This window comes from Neoarius graeffei, chromosome 12 (assembly GCF_027579695.1).
Source record: "Neoarius graeffei isolate fNeoGra1 chromosome 12, fNeoGra1.pri, whole genome shotgun sequence".
NCBI classification, from domain to species: domain Eukaryota; kingdom Metazoa; phylum Chordata; class Actinopteri; order Siluriformes; family Ariidae; genus Neoarius; species Neoarius graeffei.
The window spans coordinates 19,238,423-19,256,876 of NC_083580.1; the positions used below are offsets into that span (position 1 = coordinate 19,238,423).

At 41.8% G+C, this 18,454-nt stretch overlaps 1 protein-coding gene across 2 annotated transcripts in view; it reads right to left on the reverse strand.

Annotated features, from left to right (window-relative positions):
- Positions 1 to 18,454, reverse strand: part of rapgef1b (Rap guanine nucleotide exchange factor (GEF) 1b) — a 96,105-nt gene that overhangs the window by 30,003 nt on the left and 47,648 nt on the right. The window contains exons 2-10 of one of the 2 annotated variants that reach the window (XM_060935623.1): positions 16,820 to 16,965; positions 15,081 to 15,259; positions 14,263 to 14,419; positions 14,054 to 14,142; positions 13,531 to 13,671; positions 6,499 to 6,619; positions 5,496 to 5,679; positions 4,926 to 5,312; positions 3,292 to 3,476 (exon numbers count right to left, since the gene is read on the reverse strand). In XM_060935623.1, coding sequence (XP_060791606.1) covers positions 3,292 to 3,476; positions 4,926 to 5,312; positions 5,496 to 5,679; positions 6,499 to 6,619; positions 13,531 to 13,671; positions 14,054 to 14,142; positions 14,263 to 14,419; positions 15,081 to 15,259; positions 16,820 to 16,965 — 1,589 coding nt within the window. Of the gene's footprint in view, positions 1 to 3,291; positions 3,477 to 4,925; positions 5,313 to 5,495; positions 5,683 to 6,498; positions 6,620 to 13,530; positions 13,672 to 14,053; positions 14,143 to 14,262; positions 14,420 to 15,080; positions 15,260 to 16,819; positions 16,966 to 18,454 lie in introns of both variants that reach the window. The other variant, XM_060935622.1, reaches the window with a different exon arrangement.

An 18,454-nucleotide genomic window follows, 5' to 3' on the forward strand; every position in this document is an offset into this window, starting at 1 on the left:
CGGAGTTTGCATGTTCTCCCTGTGTCCGCGTGGGTTTCCTCCGGGTGCTCCGGTTTCCCCCACAGTCCAAAGACATGCAGGTTAGGTTAACTGGTGACTCTAAATTGACCGTAGGTGTGAATGTGAGTGTGAATGGTTGTCTGTGTCTATGTGTCAGCCCTGTGATGACCTGGCGACTTGTCCAGGGTGTATCCCGCCTTTCGCCCGTAGTCAGCTGGGATAGGCTCCAGCTTGCCCGTGACCCTGTAGAAGGATAAAGCGGCTAGAGATAATGAGATGAGATGAGATTTCACACGGTGATGCATATGATGTAAAAAAAAAACCCAATTCTGTTGCATTAGAAACTCACAAAACTTGACTGCGAGATAATCCCTTTCTTCAAATTAACTCTTTTACTTAAAGCCAAGGCAAATCTGCTTTCCCTGAAACAGCCGAAAAACATTTGGCCCACTTTCAAAATCATGCCTGGATGAAGTGCTCTGCTCTTCTTTAAACATTAATCAGTGACCTCAGAATGATCTGTGGTATTTGACCTGGTCTCAGAGATCTAGGTACCTTGATAGATTTTGCAGTTTATCCAAACCAGGTTAAAGGAATAAGCAGCCTGGGCCAAACATAATGGAAAACTTTATTCAGACCAGCGCCAACATTGTTACAAAAGAAAATCTTTGTAGGCAGACAGAAAACAATTTTACCACAAACCCTGATTGCATGTCAGTAGATGAGACGGCTCCATGTTAATAGCATAAATGCTAAAACACTTAGTAGTTGAATAGATATTTCTGGTCGATGTCCATATTACATTACGGCACATAATAATAAACATTCTACAACCATAGAAATATCCTAATACTATCCTAACATATCTATTACCCAACTTGTAACTTTTGTAGATATTGGTACACTGGTACTGAGATTTATTAAATTACTAAAATTGGTCTTTACACGTTTATTACTCACAAAAATATCAAACAAATTGAACAACTTATCTGCCCAAATAAGACCACAAAACACTTTATATTAAAAAAAAGGGGGGGCAATGATAGCCTAGATACTGAAGAAATCCATCCATCCATCCATCCGTTATCTCTAGCTGATTATCCTGTTCGACAGGGTCGCAGGCAAGCTGGAGCCTATCCCAGCTGACTACGGGCGAGAGGCGGGGTACACCCTGGACAAGTCGCCAGGTCATCACAGGGCTGACACATAGACACAGACAACCATTCACACTCACATTCACACCTACGGTCAATTTAGAGTCACCAGTTAACCTAACCTGCATGTCTTTGGACTGTGGGGGAAACCGGAGCACCCGGAGGAAACCCACGCGGACACGGGGAGAACATGCAAACTCTGCACAGAAAGGCCCTCGCCGGCCACAGGGCTCGAACCCGGACCTTCTTGCTGTGAGGCGACAGCGCTAACCACTACACCACCGTGCCGCCCTACTGAAGAAATATACTGTAAATATTAAATTCTGCTGTGGGGTGGCACGGTTAGCACTGTCGCCTCACAGCAAGAGGGTCCGGGTTCGAGCCCCGTGGCCGGCGAGGGCCTTTCTGTGTGGAGTTTGCATGTTCTCCCCGTGTCCGCATGGGTTTCCTCCGGGTGCTCCGGTTTCCCCCACAGTCCAAAGACATGCAGGTTAGGTTAACTGGTGACTCTAAATTGACCGTAGGTGTGAATGTGAGTGTGAATGGTTGTCTGTGTCTATGTGTCAGCCCTGTGATGACCTGGCGACTTGTCCAGGGTGTACCCCGCCTTTTGCCCGTAGTCAGCTGGGATAGGCTCCAGCTCGCCTGCGACCCTGTAGAACAGGATAAAGCGGCTAGAGATAATGAGATGAGAATGAGATGAGAAATTCTGCTGCGCACTTTTTTTTTATTGATTGACTTGATAAACAATATTAAACCATTCAGTGAATTGGCTTTTCAGCTACCTGAATTTTATTCACATTTAGCCTGACTGCTGATTTATCTGAAAAAGGAGGAAATTGTAAAATGATACTGCTAAACCATACATGCAGGTACCTCTGCTTTATTCCTTCATACAGCAGTCTGACCTCTGAGCAGGTGAAACTAACCATATGCTGTTCTCCAGCGCAATGTGTACCAGTGAGGGAACGTGTGTTGAGGTGTGAAATCAGGTATAACAGAGCTTACACTGCAGCAGCACCTTTAATAATTCCATGCTTGAACCCATTTGGACCAGAGGAACATTTTCATAATTCTTCGAACTGCTGGAGGAAGTTTCCCATTTTTTGTGTCTTAGCACAGTAGGGACTGAGAATGGCCACAGTTCTAAGAACGCCATCTTGAAGGACTTTTTTAGCTCCTACTTCAGGGTAGGTACTCTCCCCAGCACAAGAAGAATCCTGAATGACGTACAGTACCAGTGAATAGTTTGGACACACCTACTTGTTCATAGGTTTTTCTGCATTTTGACTCTTTTCTACATTGCAGAACAATACTGAAGACATCAAAACTATTAAATAACATATGGAACATATATGGAATTATGTGGTAAATAAAAGTGTTAAAAAACAAAACAAAAATAAGTTTCATGTTTCAGATTCTCCAAAGTAGCCATCGTTTACCTTGATGAATCTTTGTACACTATTGGCATTATCTTAACCAGCTTCATGAGGTAGTCACCTGGAATGCTTTTCAATTAACAGGTGTGCCTCGTCAAAAGATAATTAGCAGAATTTCTTGCCTTCTTAATGCATTTGAGATCAAACGGTAAATAATAAATTATAAAAATACAGTAAATAGCCCGATTCCACAACTGTAGTCATCCATATTATGTCAAGAACCGCTCAACTAAGTAAAGAGAAATGGCATCCATCATTAATTTAAGACATGAAGTGACTTTTAGTTAATAAAAATGAAGAAAAAACATTGAATTAGAAGGTGTGTCCAAACTTTTGATTGGTCACACTGATTGGTATGCTAATTGGTTGAATACGAGCCAGCACAGCACCAGCGACCATCATTTTAAAAAATCCACGTAAATTGTTAGCCGTGTAAACAGCAGCTCTTAACTTTAGTGTTAAAAAATGAGGGGGGGAAATGCGTCGAAGCGAAAAAGAAAAATCTTTGCTAGCATTCCCTGCCAACTTCACATTAGCAAGCTGGTTTATGTCTCTTCAGCATTTCTACTAGTTGTGTAAATGCAAACAGAAAAAAAGCTCTTGAAGGTATGTAGTTCGACAGTCTCTTGAACTGTTTGGGCTCAAAGTGTCAATTGTTCTTATGTCTGTATATGTGTGTGATGTGTGTGTATATGTACCAGTTGCCGCTGTTTGGGTGGCAGGGCTGGAGGAGGTGGACTCTCATAGCTGTCGTTGGACCCATAAACTTCTTGGAATCGTTTGTTCCTGCGCTGTTCATAGATTCTCTCACTTTGAGGGGTCTGATAGAATACGGATGGCTGTGGTTCTGAGTAATCCTCCACAAACTGCATATACTGGAGAACTACACACACACACACACACACACACACACACACACACAATGCATGTAATATATACAACAGGACTGCACAAGAAGTCTGCAACTTTACTTGCACACGACACAAAACATGTAAACATGTTAAATGTCCCATGGCATGGTGGTTTGTTGATGCTTTAAACGGGCTCGTGGAGGTTTCCGGATGTTATATCCGCAGCCTTTCTCGAAATGAACCCTCGGCACGTAGATATAGCCTCCTGGGAGAAAGCCCCATTTCAGCGCTTTTCCCAGTGCGTCGTTTTGCTAATGAGAAGCAGGAGGTGGGGAAGGGTAGAGGGTGGGGGCGGGTCTTATCATTAATATTCATGACATGTAAACGTGTTACCTCTGATTGGCTAACAGCACTGTGACGCTACCTCCAGTGGGTCAGAACAAGCGGATGTGGGTGTCTTACTATGGCGAGAGAGAAGGAACAAACTGCGAAGGGAAAAATACCGCGCGCTGACGTCATTAAGGTGCGACGCGAGGAAATAAAATAAATTCAACAAATGTTTCGGTTTTTACTGAACAAACAAACAAATAAAATGAACGAGTGACTTAAAAAAAAGAATATGGGTGTCTTTGTAAAAACTGTTTTGATTGGCTATTATAACAGAGCATGCTGCATGCTTTTTGGTTTTGTAGCGCAGAGTACCTGGCTAACTGCAGGAAGCGGTTAGCTGCACAGCTAATGTAGCCATTGCTAGGCTAACGTGGCACCGATTTTAAAACACGGCAAAACGACCAGTTATACACTTACTTGTTCGGTGTTTGTTGCTGATGCGGCAGGGATGCTTGGTACGGACCCAGGCTTCAGTAACAGTTGATGTGCAAAACCTGCCCGGTACTGTCCCAAGTTGTGGAAACATTCATCAGTAAAATGCTTCCGACAAACAGACACTGTCATAGGTAGACTCGACGGCGTATTATTGAAGTAAATAAAATTAAGCCACTGCGTCTTCAGGGGCTCTCCCGTCGGCAGTAAAAACAGACTCCTTTCTGTGTTGTCACATCCATGTACAGCGCAATTTCCATGTTTCGCTTGCTTAGGTGATGCCATGTTGTTGTGTCCTCTATGGTCTACTCACTACAACTGGGCAGGCAATCCATACGGTGGGTGGGAATCCAGAGGGGGGGCGTGGGGATCATCTCCCTTGCTGACGTCGGCAAGGGAAGAGCTTCTCAACGCGCCGTTTTGACGCGCCATTCTCAAATATTGGGCATAGTTTGGTTTACACATTATGAAATTTCTAGCCACTGGGGTGACTTAAGAAGGTCAGAGGAACTCATTTTAATGTTAAAAAACCTCAGAAAGTGAAAATTTCATGCCATGGGACCTTTAAAGCAGGATCACACACGTACTTCAAAACCCACATATGCAGCAGGGTTATTGCTTTTTATTAAACACACACACACAGACACACTGACTCTTACTCGTTCTGCACTTCTTTTCTGGCAGAGGTGGAGGGCTGTCGCTTGGGGATGAAAATTCAGTGCCGTTGGTCAAAGTGGGCGTGACTTCATCAGAGGGGCGGAATTCATAGAGCTGGCAGGATGACAGGATGGGAGCTGAACGCCTCTTTTTCTGTGGAAGCGCAGGGGGCCGTTCTCCGTTGGATGCTTCTGCAGCGTAGAGGGGGGCTACAGGGGCACTGAAGCGGGGTTGTGCTGGACCAGGAGACATCATGGGGATGGTCTCACTGAGGCATTCTGGGAGGGGGCTCAGGCAGCTGCTGGGAACCGTGGGAAATGGCAAAGGCTCTGACACGGAGAGGTCCTGATGGAGGAAGTCGTAGTCGGGGTCATATCCATCTGTGTTGTCTAAAGAGAGACAAGCAGAAGGAAAGACAGAGAGACAGACAGAGAGGGGAGTTTACGTTTATTTTATTAGACACTGGAGTTGACAATAAACGTGTGTGTGTGTGTGTGTGTGTGTGTGTGTGTGTGTGTGTGTGTGTGTGAGAGAGAGAGTGAGTGAGTGCGAGCGTGTGCACACACACATACCAAGCGTCTCACAGCTAGTGTTACGTGAGCATTGGCCGCTGTCCCTCTCCAGTGAGGAAAGCTGCTCGTCTGATTTGCTCAGTTTTCCCATAATGCTGCAGGGCGAGAGGCGAGGTGAATCCTCACCATATGATTGGCTGCTGCCAGAGAAGCGCCTCTGTAGTAGTTCTGCCTCATACTCCTGCTGCTGTTACCATGGCAATGACAGACAACAACAACATACTATTTAGGACAGGGACATACAGAGTACTAGTCCACAAGACCTGAATGATTCTAGTGAAATGCATAAACAAGAAGTTAAGGTCAGGACCTGTGCACAGCAGTCAAGATTAAGAAGGTATATCATTCTGAAAGTCCAAGGTCACAATTTGGTGTATATTTTAAGAATACAAAGTGGTAGACTAAAAGTGCAAATCGAGAGTTAACAGTCTGAAATGAAGAAATGATGACATGGCATGTTTTTATTTTAGGACACAGATCCAACCAAGTTCATTATTTAAAAAAAATCATAGACAGCTGAAAACTAAATAACTGCCTGAGCAGGCCAGATTAATCAAGCCTACACTGTTGGAGTAGGTGGGATTAGTCACAGTTTCTGTTGGATTAGGTGGGAATGGTCAAATTTTCTGCCAAAAATGGGTCAACCTTTCTAATGGAGTTGGCAACGCTGGTCCAACTTTCTGACAGACTGGGCAGGACTGGTCAAACTTTTTGCTGGTGGGGGAAAGATTGGTTAAGAGTATGGAACAGCATGGACTGATCAGAATTCCTTTGGGAGCAAGTGGGAGTATGATTCTTTTAATTTAAAAAAAAAACCTAAGCACACTTCTAATTTAAGGCCACTGGTTGGTGTGAGCACTCCAAATCAAAGGTCGGGGTCATGGATAAGGTCTGTATGGAGTCAAAAGCTGAAGAGTTAAAACTCAGGGGGTTAGTAAAAAGTCACTCCACAAGTTAAAGGGTTGAGAGGGCCTAAAGCCAAGGTAAAAGTTAGAGTCTATACCTGTTTGAGAGCCCCATGCTGCAGGTTGAGGCCACAGTTCGTTCTACTCATGGGTGCTACCACAGCTATGCGGGTGGGCGAGGAGGTGGACTGGCGCTTCTTTGGAGGCAGAGCAGGTGGGCTGAGGAACAAATATTCATAAGTGTGTTAACAATTCCATGAAGTAATAAGGCCAAGTGACTTGATCGATATGTACACAAAGCAAAGTTAGCAAGGGTCGAGTACTGAAGTTCAATCTCTCTCTCACACACAAAGGTGGTTTCCCAAATACTTCTGACAATCTAACATGCCTTACTGACTCAGCCAGATAACCAGGGAAACAAGAGAGCTGAACACAATCCATCAAGAAGACACAAAAGGGTTAGATAATGGTTGAATCATGCAAATTCACTACAAATAAGTTTTTTCAGGTTCACTGACACTCTACAATTATTCACACTGCAATATAAATCACATGCACATTAAGGTTTTCATCCAGTCAGGAGGCCAAGGCCGTGTGATCTCATAATGCACCCTGAACACACTACTGGTCGACATACATTTCCGCCATCACAGGACTGAAGCACGACTGCATCCTGCACCTGGCAAAGGATGACCAAACGATGATGGAGAGATGCAGAGAGATGAGCAGGATGATGAAAGGAATCCATAGCACACAGAGAAAGAAAAGGTTGTAGTCAGAGGACAGAAAGACAATAAAGATAATACATGATGACAGAAGACAAGACAGAGGGATTAGGGAATACAGTGAGAAAGAGGGAAAGGACATATGCACAAATCATGACATACAGTGAGGTAAATACACGCACTCACACACAAAGTTACTTTTGAGTTTGTCCAAAGTAATGTGCAGCTGTCCACACATTACAGATGTTCCTCTTTCCCATGTCTGTGTTTCAGTACCGCATATCTATTTGCTCTCTTGCAGTGCTGTTTGAAAATCACATACGCATACAGAGGCTAGGGCCTCTCTTGCAAACAAACTTTTAACACCATGATAACCATGTTTACCCTGCAATAGAATATAGGCATAAAGAACAAAGACAAGAAATAAAAAAAACAAAAGTAAACAAGTGACAAATCAAAGGATTTATAACAAACTGAATTATCTACAGTGCCTTGCATAGATATCTTCCCTCCCTGAGAAGATATCTGAAATGGCCTTAATTGGGATTGTGTCATTAATCTACATAAAATAGCTCATAATACTGAAGTGGTGAAAAGCCAACACTGCAAAATTATTTACAAAAAAAAAAAGTTGTCACTGCACAACTAAACTCAACAAAAATAAAAACTTTACACTCGTTTCAAAGTCAATAATTTGAACATTTTGGAAAATAGGTTTGAAATAACGACTGTATTCAATTATCTTGTCATTAAAGATGCTATAGCATACAGATCATGTTTGTCATGGAATCGGTTCCACCGGAAATGCGACGACAATGTCCATGATCAAAAACTGTGAGTCACAACTTAATGCAGAGCAGAGCGCAGGCGATTTCGAATGGTTTGGGCAGTCACTCGACCTCCAAACAATTCATTCCCAGTGGATGTGGCAGTGACAAACCGATTACGCAAATGACGTAAGACAATCTGTCGGTCTTCTGCGTGTGACGTCACACGTGGTCGACCAGGACGGGGGCAGTCGGCTGTGGTGCCAGTTTGATGGAGACGTGTTTGGAGATTATGGATGGTCTGTCGACTGCATCCCATAACCCTCGCAACGTCAGTGACGGATGTTCCCGTATTCAGCATGCCAATGGCACGTTCACGCTGAATGTTTGACAGTCGTGGCATTGCAAATTAACGAAAAATTAACCATAAAACCTTGTTTTTCTGAGATGACACTCTACTCTGCTACCGTGAGATCAACTGCACGTGTATCAATAGGTCACGTCACTTGTGTCACGTGGAAACGTGATTTTAGCGTGCAGTGCTCTCGCACGTGCTACGTAGGCCCGACCAGTAGAATGAATGTGTGACGTAATGCCCTTGACAATGCATTTAACCATAATCACAACAAGAACTCTTTCAAGAAAAGTTTCTAAACACTATTTGAAAAATAATGAGTGTCAAGTTTTTATTTTTGCTGAGTATAGTAGTATAGCGCCATTGTTTTGAAATTCCCAAATTAGTTTTAAAAACAAACAAACAAACAAACAAAAAAACACTGTTAATCAACCTGAAAACACAATCCTTCTTGTGAGCATGGTGTTGGTGGCATTACATTATGGTGATTAATTTCATCAGCAGGGAATGAAAAACTGGTCAGGGCTTAGAGCAAGGTGGATGGAGCTAAACACAAGGCTAAATTCAAGAAATTCTGTTTCAATATGAGAGAGATTTGGGGCAGAGGTTCACCTTCCAACAGGAAAACCTGCCTACAAATATTGCCAAAGCTACACTGGAGTGGTTCAAAACCAAGAATTTGAATCTGTGTAAGAATCGCTCAGTCAAAGGCCAGACTTCAATCTGATTTAGAATCTGAGTCAAGACTTGAAAATTTATGTTAAGTAACAGTCTCCATCAAATCTGGCAGAGCTTGAGCAAAGTCATCAGGAAGAATAAGGGGAAAAAAATCAGGATGCAGATGTGCAAAGCTGATGTATCCCAAAAGGAGTCAGAGCTGTGACTGCAGCCGAAAGTGGTTCTAATAAGTACTGACCCAAGGAGGAGAATACTTATTCACCCAACAAACTTCTGTTTTCTGTTTTGTGTCACAATATAACACTACGTTCAGACTGCAACCTGAAACGACCCATATCCGATTTGTTGTGAAATCCGATTTTTTTGTTAGGCCGTTCACATTACCAATTATATGAGACTTGTATGCGATCTCCAATATGAACAGAAAACGACCCAAAAGTGTCCCGCATGCGCAAATTGACACGTAATAAGCACATCGTGTGCTGTGTGTGAGTGAGTGAGAGTGTCTCTGTGTGAGAGGTTGTGTGTGTGTGTGTGTGTGTGTGTGTGTGTGTGTGTGTGTGTGTGTGTGTGTGTGAATGAGAGTGTCTCTGCGTGAGAGAGAGAGAGAGAGAGAGAGGGTGTGTGTGTGAGTGTGTGTGAGAGAGAGAGAGAGAGAGAGAGTGTCTCTGCGTAAGAGAGAGAGAGAGAGAGGGTGTGTGAGAGAGAGAGCGTGTCTCTGTGTGAGAGAGAGGGGGTGTGTGTGTAAGTGGGGCCGTGGCAGCAACCTCCGTTGAAAGATTGATTGATTGATTGAAGTGCGCATGCTCTCTACATAAACACTGTCTAGTGCAGACATCCCAAGTCTCCCGGAAGTTCCGGGAGTCTCCCGCATATTGATAGTGGCTCCCTGATGCCCGCAAATTGGAGAATATCTCCCGGAATCTAGAGCAAGTGAGCAAGCGCGTGCACGTGAAGCATTAATGTCTGCATCGCGCATATGACGGAGTGCGAGAGAGACTGTGTGTGCACCTGTTCATGTAGCGCATTATGTCATTGTTATTGTTTTCCACCAAAGAGGCGGGATTAGCCAACGCAGAATAGTGACGTTTGTCTCTTGTTGATGACGTGTAGGTCGCATGAATGCGACCCGTCCGGTCAGACTGCAGTCGCATGTGAAAATATCGGATATGCATCGGATTTAGGACCACATATCCAAGCGGCCTGGGTCGCATGTGAAAAAAATCGGATCTGTGTCGTTCAGATTGTCAATAACAAATCGGATACAGGTCGCATATGGGCAAAAAAAATCGGATATGGGTCGTTTCAGGGTGCAGTCTGAATGTAGTCTAAATATTGTGCACCTTCAAATGTTAGACATATTGTAAATCAGATGTTCAAAATCCAAGTAGGTCCATTTCTATTCGAACACTACAAAATGTGCAAAAGTTCAAGCGTAGTTAATTCTTATGCCATTCACACAAACTAATAATCCATTATTAATCTAACAACTCAAATAAAACGGGAAACATCAACCTGTGCCAATTCTAACAAATTCCCTATCCAATTGAAAAAGGTGGATAATCCTTTAAATGGCAAGAACCACCTAATATTTTGAAGCACAATGATGTCGACCATGAATTTGTCTTACTGTGAATGACATAATTTATTTATTACTTGTTAAAACAAGTCAAGAGACTGCTAACATCCTGCATAAAAGCTGGAGAAACTCTGACTCACTCAGGACTCATGGGCTTTTTGTTGTTATGGTAACACTGACACTAAATGGTGCTCCTTGTTTGCACGTACATTTGGTTTGGATTACAAGTTACATGCATGTGAACAGTGATTTTCAACAGATTGCAAAGTTTAGGGTCCAGGTAAACAGTTCACTTTCCGACTTGGTGGGTATTATAAAATGTATATGAACAAGTAATTATTCTGGGTGAACTAGCAAAAAGATTTATGAGAAAATGCATGTTTGTATTGTACCCTGTCTGTTATTACCAGACTACAAACACCAGCGTTGCACAGTCTGTAGAGGATCAATGTGAAGGAAATGCCTCAAGAAGTTCATTTTATTTCTTATCCAAATAATAACTACTAAATAACATAGTTCAAAAAGTTTGGGAATGTGCAATAGTTGGAATGCAACAATATTTATCAATATTTAACAACAACAAATAAGACCTTACGATAGAAACCATTTTTTAGTCATAGAAATGTGTAACATAAACACGATTTCTTTTCCATATGTGCCACATTACACTACGTTCAGACTGCAACCTGAAACGACCCATATCCGATTTGTTGTGAAATCCGATTTTTTTGTTAGGCCGTTCACATTACCAATTATATGAGACTTGTATGCGATCTCCAATATGAACGGAAAACGACCCAAAAGTGTCCCGCATGCGCAAATTGACACGTAATAAGCACATCGTGTGCTGTGTGTGTGTGTGAGTGAGTGAGAGTGTCTCTGTGTGAGAGGTTGTGTGTGTGTGTGAATGAGAGTGTCTCTGCGTGAGAGAGAGAGAGAGAGAGAGAGAGTGTGTGTGTGAGAGTGAGTGGGGCCATGGCAGCAACCTCCGTTGGTTGGTTGGTTGGTTGGTTGGTTGGTTGGTTGGTTGGTTGATTGATTGATTGATTGATTGATTGATTGATTGATTGATTGATTGATTGATTGATTGATTGATTGATTGATTGATTGATTGATTGATTGATTGATTGATTGATTGATTGATTGATTGATTGATTGATTGATTGATTGATTGATTGATTGATTGATTGATTGATTGATTGATTGATTGATTGATTGATTGATTGATTGATTGATTGATGTGCGCATGCTCTCTACATAAACACTGTCTAGTGCAGACATACCAAGTCTCCCGGAAGTTCCGGGAGTCTCCCGCATATTGATAGTGGCTCCCTGATGCCCGCAAATTGGAGAATATCTCCCGGAATCTAGAGCAAGTGAGCAAGCGCGTGCACGCGAAACATTAATGTCTGCATCGCGCATATGACGGAGTGCACGAGGGAGAGCGAGAGAGACTGTGTGTGCGCCTGTTCATGTAGCGCATTATGTCATTGTTGTTGTTTTCCACCAAAGAGGCGGGATTAGCCAACGCAGAATAGTGACGTTTGTCTCTTGTTGATGACGTGTAGGTCGCATGAATGCGACCTGTCCAGTCAGACTGCAGTCACATGTGAAAATAACGGATATGAATCGGAATTAGGACCACATATCCAAGCGGCCTGGGTCGCATGTGAAAAAATCGGATCTGTGTCGTTCAGATTGTCAATAACAAATCGGATACAGGTCGCATATGGGCAAAAAAATCGGATATGGGTCGTTTCAGGGTGCAGTCTGAACGTAGTCTTAGACTCTTACGGACATTATGGGACTCACTCCTCAGAATACACTACAGCACTCACATGTTAGTATGCACTTTATATTTTAGTCTACGCCTATGCTAGACATTACATACTAATAAAATTACCTCATTCTGGAAGCTGCAGATGAAATAGAGAGAAATAAGATAATTTTTTTTTTAAATGTAGAAACTTTTAACCTGATTACAACTGTTATTATAATTTTTGTTTGTGAACTGAGATGCTCCCAAGTTATATTTTGCTACCAATGTTTTTTTGTGGCTATTGCCTCATAGGAGCAAAGCGAGGCAGTAGCCACGATGTCATAGTGTTGTAAGACTGTAAGGATGAGTGTAACAATAGCACACTGTGCATATGCATGAGCATTACAGACGCCAGAACAGCGAATCGTGATCTCGTGATACGAACAGTTGATCTTGTGTTATCAAAGGTACACAAGAACGAGTGTTGAAGCCGCTAGGCCATCGTGTTGTAAGAATGAGTGTAACAATAGCGAAACTTCGTAACCAATCAGCACTTATCCTGATCAAGTTCGATTACCCGATTACTTCTTGATAAACTTCGGAACCAATCAGAACCAGAAACGAAATAAGAGAAGCCTCGTTATAACGTTGTAATATCGGAAGATAATCGGCAGATAAAAAGATAAACGAAAGTCACCTCGTGGTTCGCCAAGGCTACCGATTCGATATCAAGTAAGTGGTGTTTATTTTAAGAAAATGTACCTTTCGATTATCACAGCTTGTGTTTGGTCCTTCTGAAAGGTCAAATGAAAGGTTTTGTAAGGGTTTTTTTGAGCATTTTGGCAGACAGATTGAGAAGCCGATATCAAACTTCTACTATTCGCTTTAATTTTTTTATTTTATTTTTTATTTTAGAGTCTTTACACTACACTTGTGAAACAAAAAGTGCTCATTAGTACTAAATAATGCTTCTAAGACAATTCATGAACAAGTGCTTTCTTACCATTTTGAAAATAGATCTAGTTCACAGCACTGCATTTTGAACAAAACGCAGTAAACAAAATCGGTAACCAAAACACTACAAGCCCTGATGCTGCTCACAGCTTGGTGATGCTTGCAAGAGATGAGGCGAGTATAATCGATAATATGTATATATGCTATATTTACTGTATGGACATGGTATCAGAAAACAATTTTATTTATAAGCAGTACCCCATCGGGTACCTTTTTTTTTTAGGATTGCTAACACACACACACACAATCTCACCTGTGCTCTGCTAACTTCAACCCTGGTAGAGGAGGTTTGGGCGGCGCTACTTCCTCTTCTGAGATGTTCGTCAAGCTATCCGTGGGCGTGGTCTTGCTGAGGATCTCCTTTTCCCGCTCAGTTAGAGGCATCTCACACACGCTGTATGAGTGAGACGCAGACAAGCAGAAAAAGACAGAAAGACCAAGAGAGCAACAGGTGAAGAAACAGGTAGCATGCGAGACAAAGAAAGAGGCAGAAAGAGAGAAAGTGTGAGAGACAGAAAGACAGACAGAGTCAGAGAAACAAATAACCTTCTGTCAACAAGGCCAGACAACACTGTAGTAACTCCTTACATATAAATTTCTTCCACTGATGTTAAATGTGAACGCTTACAAAAAGAAATAAAGAGTCTACAGGCATTAAGAAGGTTTTTAACTTCTGGAAAGTGAGCAGCTAAGAAAGCTTTTTTTGATCTGCAAATTGTGTTCAATATCTACTCCAAGTGTAGTTTTTGCACACATGGAGATAAACAAATCCAAACCTCTCTGCTTTGGCTACAGGGAGTGCTGGCTTGCTCGGTGACGTTGGGGATGGCTGCTCATGTTTTTCTATGGTGAGTTTCACCAACTCCTGTAACACACACACTTATATTTTGCTTGTGTACCCTATTACACAAATCCTTGCCACAGATAAAATTTAATGGCAAATGTAACCAGTAAACATTAAAACAGACAGAAACAAACCCCATACCTTTACTCCATCCAGCACGGCCTTTATCACTGCAGTAACAGTTGCCACGGTTTCTTTGTCATCTAGGTCGATGCCCTCCAGCATCACTTGGTCAGCCCAGCGAATGAGATTCGCCAAACTCTGATAAACACGATTATGACAGGATGATACGGCAGAGCTGGGGGAATGAGATAAACGTTTAAAAACATCACCACCCATACATTGCAATAAACATTAAAAAACACTGGCATTACTGCACTATACACTCATTGACCACTTTATTAGTGGTTCCACTGTACACATGGTTATTCATGCAATTACCCAATCAGCCAATCATGTGGCAGCAGCTCAGTGCATGAACTCATGCAGTTACAGGTCATTAAAGTTCACATCAAACAAACAATGGGAGGAAATGTGATCTCAGTGTTAGTTAGTGCCAGACACACTGGGGTAAGTATTTCAGAAATTGGGATTCTCACAGATCTCCTGGGATTCTCTCTCTCTCACACACACACACACACACACACATACACAAGTCTATAGAGTTTACTCAGAATGATGTGAAAAACTACAAACATCCAGTAAGTGACAATTCTGTGCAAAAGCCTTCTTGAGAAAGGCAAGAGGAGATTGGCCAGACTGGTTCAAGCTGACAGGAAGTCTATGATATGCAAGTGAATGGAAATACCTCACAAAGAGTTGTGTGTGTGCGTGCGTATTTTACCCTTTCCCTAATTCATTTGGAATTGAGATTCAAGTAGAACAGTGCATCATTCATGGAAACAGCAATGCATACCTAAAAATACACACACAACCCCCATTCATACACACATTCTCACCTGTGTTGGATCCTTGCCTCCACTTGCATGAGGGGCAGAATGGCCTCTAGGACTTTGCTAGCAGACCCAGGCAGCATCTGGAGCACTTTGGTGTCCACTGACATCTTATCCACGATGGTCTTAAAGTATCTCAGTGCACTCACCACCTCCTTCTCCTGCTCTTCCAGTCGGCTCACCTTCTGCACACACAAACAAGCAAACAAATAAACGTTACACAGGGCTGGAAGGGCAGGATGTAGTGTCCACATCTCATTACAAAAAAAAAAACTGTTTAAAAAAAAAAAAGTATTATTATTAAATAATAGTAATAATAATAATAATAATAATACACAACAATGTAGTTCCTTAATTGAACACTGGGTGTCATTATGATACAGAACCCAAGTGAAAAACAGATCAGCTCCAGATCTTTTCCCTGAGGCCTACATTAATGTTACCTAGCTTAAGGGTAGACATTGTCATAGAAACAACTGACCTGCAAAAAGCAATACCTTAGCAAGTAAAAAATATCTTCAATGTAGGCAAATTCAGCTACTATTTCTCTTGTTTTTAACAAATATGACAAACCCATTTCTAGATTTTTTTTCCACTCATTTCAAGCTTGAAATTCTTGAAAAAAAAAAAACAATTTGCTTATTTCAAACACATTTCTAGAAAGAAGCCAAATTATTTGCCAACAGAAAAAGGACACTAAGCTTTAAATAAATAAATACATTTAGAAACAAGCTTAATGGTATTTTATTTGCTATATGATAATCTCCTAACAAGAAATATTAGATAACGTTTCCTTTGTTCAAGATATCGTCACTTGCTCTCATTTGCAGTGTGATGAACACATGTTGGTAAAATGAATATTTGGACCGAGTTCTGATAGCCGTGTATGTAATTAATGCCGTAGTACAGCATGTTGAAGCATACAGTGCAAAGGGTTATATAATATTTAGGACAGAATTTTAGAAGTTTTAAAACATACATGAATACACTGACAGTTATTGTACCCGGATCCATACAAAGCATAATTTGGTCTATAGATTCCTTTATTTTGTTATCACAGGTAGCCTGTGGCTCCAGATATTTTCCCTTATCTGTCCCTCAGGAGCAGAACTGGCAGACTGTTGTAATTATGAGAGTATTTGTATAAGCGGAGACGAATTTGTGTAGCGTATGTTGAAGTCAGTATGAGCAGAGTGAGTTTGAGAATCGAGTTCATAAGGACCTGACTTGGAGTAGAATTAGTTTTTGTAGTTTGGATAGAAATTAATACAGAATTTATTTGGAGCGTGTGTAGAGTTTGCAGAGTTTGTGTAAAATTTGTACAGGCTTGTGTGGAATTTGTGCAGTGCCTGTATAGAATTTACAGGTTGTGCTTGAGTTTTTGTAGTTTGTGCAGAATCTGTGCAGAATTTATTTGTGAAGACCTTGTGCAGAGTCCGTGTAGTCTGAGCAGAATTTATTTAGAGTTTGTACAGAGTTTATGTAGACTTTGTACAGGCTTGAGCAGAGTTTATGCAGGCTTGTGTAGCATTTCTAGAGTTTGTGCAGAATTTATTTAGATTATGAAGATCTTGTTCAGAGTTTGGGAAGGGCTTAGGCAGAATTTAGTGTTTGTGTAAAGTTTGTGTCAAGTTTATACAGTGTTGTGTAGAGACTGTGTAAAGTTTGCAGAGTTCATTTACATTTTGTGGTGAGCTTATGCAGAAGTGAGTCAGTGTTTGTACAGTCTGTGCAGAGTTTTTGACCTTATTAACAGGTTTCTCGGTGCTCTTGACAGCCGGTTCGGGAGCACTCTGTTTGCCCTTCTTGGATGGCGTGCGCTTGATCTTGGGCGAGTGGAACTTATCCATCAACTTCATGGTGAATGTTGAGATATGAGACCTCTGAGAGTCTGAAAACAAGACAAAACAACAGAGACAGGAATGAGGTACAGACAAGAAAAAAAGAGAGAGAGAGAGAAGAGGAACAGAATGAAATGAAGACAACAGTTTGCATGTTCCTAAATTAAAAAAAAATCCAACTATCTTGCAACACCTGGGAGGTTTTGGGAAAAGAAAGAATACAGATAAAAAGAAAAACGTGATAAAGGTTGAAACAGATGTACGGCACCCCCTGTAGCCTCACAAAGGGATCAATAAAGTTTTATCTAATCTAATCTAATCTAATCTAATCTAATCTAATCTAATCTAATCATTACGCAGTTGATGGAAACACAAAGGGCTGTACTATGAAACAAGTTTTAATCATGATCAAGATTTGAGGCTCCTTCAATTAAATATAAATGTACTGTACCAGTGAGCATCAACTAAAGTTGGCTAGTTGGTTACCGATGGTGTTGACTGACAAGTTTTTACACTACCATTCAAAAGTTTGGGGTCACTTTGAAATGTCCTTATTTTTGAAAGAAAATCACTGTTCTTTTCAATGAAGATCACTTTAAACTAATCAGAAATACACTGCTAATGTGGTAAATGACTATTCTAGCTGCAAATGTCTGGTTTTTGGTGCAATATCTCCATAGGTGTATAGAGGCTCATTTCCAGCAACTCTCACTCCAGTGTTCTAATGGTACAATGTGTTTGCTCATTGCCTCAGAAGGCTAATGGATGATTAGAAAACCCTTGTACAATCATGTTAGCACAGCTGAAAACAGTTGAGCTCTTTAGAGAAGCTATAAAACTGACCTTCCTTTGAGCAGATTGAGGCTACATCCACACGACAACGGCAACGAGATTTTTTTTTTAGCGGGTAAAAAAAATATCGCGTCCACATGGGCAACGGATCAGTAAAATATCAGGTACATATGGCAACGCAACGCTTGCTGAAAACGATGCAATACACATGCCACACCTCTACGTGCGCTGTAAGACAGTCCCATCGGAGACACCAGAACAATAGAAGAAGTAGGACGCATGCGCATAAACCCCTTCTTCTACCCGACGTGAAGCACTCACAGGAACAAACACACAACAGCAAGAGAGTAACAACTAGTTACACGCCGTGGTGGACGCGTGTGGTCGTGTAAGCGTCTCTGCCGCTCGCCTAGTTGGTATAACACCTGTACATTTTGCTTTAATAATGCGAATAAACTTAGCAGCGACTGCAGCACTGAAACTACTACTACTCTGGGGTCCGCCATTGTTGCTGTTGTTGTTACGAATGATGCGCGCGAGAGTGCTGCTTGTTCTAGTCATGTGGTTGTGACGTCATCGTAAACAAATCCGTTCTACTCATCCAGACAACTTCGCAACGGCGCCGTTGCCAGATTTTTCCACTCTGGAAACCGTTCTCAAAAAATATCGTTTTGGGGCACCCAAAACGCTGGTGCTGTGTGGACGCCAGGCCGAAACGATAAAAAATTTTATCGGATTCACCTGAAT